At 42.3% G+C, this 4636-nt stretch overlaps 1 protein-coding gene across 5 annotated transcripts in view; it reads left to right on the top strand.

The window, feature by feature from the left end:
- Cnbd2 (cyclic nucleotide binding domain containing 2) overlaps positions 1-4063 on the top strand; it is a 64136-nt gene extending 60073 nt beyond the window's left edge. For 4 of the 5 annotated variants that reach the window (XM_010639969.3, XM_019209950.2, XM_010639971.1 and 1 more), the window contains 2 exons: positions 1059-1222; positions 3728-4063. In XM_010639969.3, the coding sequence (XP_010638271.1) occupies positions 1059-1222; positions 3728-4004 (441 nt within the window). In that variant the 3' untranslated portion in view covers positions 4005-4063. Of the gene's footprint in view, positions 1-1058; positions 1223-2697; positions 2737-3727 lie in introns of all 5 variants that reach the window. The other variant, XM_010639970.1, reaches the window with a different exon arrangement.
- The last annotated feature ends 573 nt before the right edge of the window (positions 4064-4636 follow it).

The raw sequence follows: 4636 nt of genomic DNA, 5'->3' as shown, positions 1-4636 counted from the left end.
AAAAAAAAAAAAAAAAAAAAAAAAGAAGAAGAAGAAGAAGCAAAGGTTTATTTTGGCTCACAGTTTGTAGAGGTTTCAGTCTATAGTCAGCTGGCTCCAAAGCAGGACAGCATGGCAGAGGAAGGTTGCTCAAGGACGACAATGGGAAGCAGAGAGGGAGAGAGATAGACCCTTCCAGCCTACATCTTGGATGACCCGTCTCCTGCAATCAGGTTTTACCTCCTAACCTCACATTTAGTTATAAACTCATCAGTGAACTAACCCAGTGAGGGGTATCATTCTTCCATGATCCAGCCACTTCCCAAAAGCCCCACCTATGAGCACCTGAGGTCTTGGGGGACTTGTAGATATAAGCCATAGCAATCCCCCTGCCAGATATTACCAGGTATGAATCAAGCCAAAGACCAGGGGGTATAATATGAGCTGCGGAGAGGAGGGCAGCAGTCCTTAATATCTATGAAGGATGGAGATTGGGGGGCTGCAGGAAAGGATGGGGTAGGATTTGGGCATTTGAAAAGGGGAGGTCTAGAAGAGGACCAGCTGTTTTTTGTTGTAAAATTGGAAGAAATGGGAAACAGATTTACGGCAAAAAGAATTGAGGGTTAGCCACAGTAGCATGTGCCTCTAGTCCCAGCTGCTCAGAAGGCTGAGGCAGGAGGATCACTTGAGTCCAGGAGTTCAATACTAGCCTGAGCCATGTGTAGCAAGACCCTGTCTTAAAAAAAGAGAGAAAACCAAACAGACAGACAAACAAAGGTAAGTTGAAATTGGATGTGGGGCAAGCTCAAGAGCAGCACTGAATATTAGTTCTTAGTGCAAAAACTTATCTGCAGAGTAGGACCTTAGAGAAAGTGCTTAGGGATGATCTGATCCTGGGGCTCTGAGGACTGTGATGTCATAGCAAAAGGTGCCCTGGACTGCACCCTTCTCTCCCATCACATGCTTAGTGCCCTCAAAATGGCTTCTCCTTCCATTTGAGGTCTTATTCCTCCCACTTACAAAATCCACTGCTAGAGTTGGTTTGTCTCTTGGTCTAGCTTCCTGTGACTTCTCTCTAGGGCTTTCACCAGGCCTTCTTTCCAGAGAACCAATGTGACATGCGACCCTTCATACTGGTGAGCCTGGGAGCTGAGTTAATACAGCTAAGGAGAGAAAAATTTCTTGAATTGGTTGATGATGAGACAAGAAAAAGATTGACAGAGATGGAGGTTGAATATCCCAGGTCAGTGCTGAGCATACTTTACCTGTTATTTTTTGTGAAGGAAAGAAAGAGAGAGAGAGATAGAGGGAGGGAAGGAGGGAGGGAGAGTTGGGGGGGAGAAAGAAGAAAGAAAAGAAAAAATAATACAACAAAGGTGAAATGAAACTGATAGTTTTTACACACTAACTTGGCTCAATCCCTTTGACAGTTTTAGCACTGTGTTTCAACGGATAGAAAACTATCCCTATTGAGTCAATGATCCACCTGTGAATTTGTCTTTATAAACCCAAAATGTGGGGAAAGCCATATGCATTAAGAAGTTCATAGCAGTCATATTCATAATAGAGAGGGAATCAATAGCCAACACCCACATATGTTACACTAAAGGGATAGTTTAGAAAATTGCAGTGCATTCCCCTGCTAGAACATAACTGGTTTATTAAAGGATGATAAGTTTCATGGCTCTATGACTGGAGAGTAAAATGGAGAAGATAGTGATACATGAAAAGGACAATATGAAATTGTACATATATTATGACTATTGCTTTGTACTATATGTATGTACACTTACTTGGTTTTGCCAGTAGGAGTGAGAAGCCAAAGATTCCAGTAGTAAAGAGGAGGTGAGGAGACAGGCAAATCTGTAGATTCTTATAGCCATGTCCAATAAGCACATGAAAGAATTTTATCTGAGAGCTATGATCTTGGACAAGTCATTTTCCCTCCCCTAGGCATCATTTCCCCTCCCCTAGGCTTCAGAGTTCAGACAGCAAAACAAGAAAAATTGCCTAGATCAGTGCTTCTCAAAGTGTAGATCATATTTCTACAGCAGATTTGTAAGATGACTTCAGGTGGTACATGGATTGGCATTTTTAGTCTCGATGAGCTTACTAAACCCAAGATTGGACAGATCTTGAGATAGCTAAAGTGGATATTTGAGCAAACAAAACTGAGTAAGTTTAAGAAAAGTCATGAGTATTAAAAAAATTTTAAAAAAACCTATGTAGATATGGCCAAACAAATGGAGATTCAAATGGTGGCTTCTGGTTGAGAGGTGCTATCTATATTTCTCTACTTCTTGTGCACTACCAGTATTGAGAATGGCTGTTCAAACTGACTTGATAAAGAAACTGAGGATGGTCACTGTATTCTTTTTTGCACGGTGGCCCACCCTCATACTGTAGCTTGCTTCTTTTCCTACTTTTACTTGGCCCAAACCTGCTCTGTAGAGCCTGTTTTCTTTTCCTGCTTTTAATAAAACTTTTCTGCCATTAAAAAAAAGAAAAGAAAATGAAACTGAGGAGCCTCAGCCCTCACAGGATGCCTGGCCCTGGATGGTGTCAATGTTTATGGAAATGAAATTCCAAAAAGGCTCACAGAGACTTGAGCACACAGATGTTTGTGAGCTCAGTGCCTGCACTACTCAGTCAGCATTTTGCTGTAGTCGTACATAATGCTGACAGCAGGAATTCTGTCTTCTCCATTAATTGTTCCAGTCACAGTTTTCTGGACTGCTAAAGGAGGAAGGAAACATGGTAAGTACTACTATTTCAAAATCAGAGACTATTACTATGTAAGAAATTAGGAATTAATGAAATTTATTAAGTGGAAGCTGTCCCGTGGTGTGCCAGAAAATATTTGGCAGCCAGCTCTCCAGGAAGTGAGAGGAAGCCATGACTGGCAAGTTTTGCTGATTGCTGATTTCTTCCCACCATGGCCAAATTCAAGCTGCCTTCTGATGTCACTTAATATGGAGTTGAGAAGAGATACACATAATTAGGTATGCCCTTAGGTAAACACCTAGAGAGGTGGCTTTGGCACATCACTGAAATTAAGAGGACTAGCTTGTAGCTCATTCTGACCTTTAGGAGTTTTTGCATAGGTTGATCTGTATGGATCACAGTTGACTTTGTCCTAGACCAAGGCAGCCACCTATCTGCTGTCTGTCTCTATAGATTTTCCTGTTCTAGACATTTCATATGAATGGACTCATATGTTTACACTGTACCTTATCAATTTATCAGCTGATGAACGTTTGGATTATATTTCGTGTAAATGGACTCATGTATGTATATACTATACTTTATCAAGTTATCAGCTGATGAATGTTTGGATTGTTTCTTTTTTGGCTTTTATGAAATATAGGAATAAATTGATAGGTCATATGGTAATTTTTCTATTGGATTTCTATTGGATTTAGTTTAAAGTATTATTATTATGACTTATTATATTTTATCAACATAAAACTAAAGGGAATACCCACAGCACATCTCTAATTCAGACTGGCCACATTTCAGGTACTCAGTAGCCATATGGGGCTCATGGCCACTGCCATAGGATAGCACAGGTCTAAGGGAAGAAGGTTGTAGAAAAGTAGAGAAGACAGGGAGAGGAGCTGGGGAAACAGCAGAGACCCGGGATGAGGTCTGATTGTTTAGGGATAGGAAGGAGTAGCAGGAGACAAGGTCGTAGGGGTAGGGGCCAGGGAGGAGCTACAACACCTCAGCTTCTGTGCCTACTCTTCAGTGATGAAGAACTGTGCCAGAAGTTCCTTAAGGAGAACAGCTGGAATATCTTTCGAAAGGACTTCATGCGGCTGTTGGTAGAACCTCACCAACGACCTACATTCATCCCGATCCCGCCCCAGAAGAAAGGGATCTACAACCCTAAGTCTTTGGTCCTGGATCTGCATAACATCAACAAGATTAAACCACGTCATCCCATTTTTATGGCACCCCGGAAATACCTCCCCCCACTTAGGATTGTCCAAGCCATCTCAGCACCCCGGCACAAAATCCAGTAATTCTTGCCTTAGTATAAGAATGTGGGGGTCCTTCTTTAGAACTAATAAAGGATATTGGATTGGCCACCCTGTTTTCTGAGTGAACACTGTGGAAGTTGTGGAACTTGGAGGGTGGGAGGAGTAGAGGGCTGAGCTAGTGGTCCAGAGAGGTGTTTGGGAGCAGCAACACATTTCCTGACACTTGTGTGCTGGGCTGAGAAAAAAGATGGTCAAGGAGGCTGGTATGGATGAGCTTATCGCTGGAGGTGGTCTCAGGGCAGGAGGGTCTTACCTCATGAGCTGGATGGAAGGCACAAGGCACTCAGATCAAAGTGGTTGAGACAAGGGTTTTTAACATAAATACCTTCCAAAACCAGGCAGGTCATCTAAAGGAGCAAATCAGTGGGGCTGGGAGGCAACAGGAATGGTAAGTATGCTGGGACCAGATGTGACCACTTCCTGTCCAGATGGAGCACCTGATCCTTTGTCGCAGTTGATGCCATGCCAGAAACTAATGCAGGGCTGCTGTTGCCAGTCTGTAGATTCTTCAAAAGAGTCAAGAAATTGTATTCACTTCATCTGCACATATACTAAAATTGGAAAGATAGAGAGTCAAGAAACCCAGTATTTCATATGACTCCTATTAGTTTTTA

Source organism: Fukomys damarensis, unplaced genomic scaffold (genome assembly GCF_012274545.1).
Source record: "Fukomys damarensis isolate Sample0158 unplaced genomic scaffold, DMR_v1.0_HiC HiC_scaffold_22, whole genome shotgun sequence".
Lineage (NCBI taxonomy): Eukaryota > Metazoa > Chordata > Mammalia > Rodentia > Bathyergidae > Fukomys > Fukomys damarensis.
The sequence above is the reverse complement of the archived record's forward strand: the minus strand, read 5'-3'. Positions and strand labels throughout refer to the sequence as shown.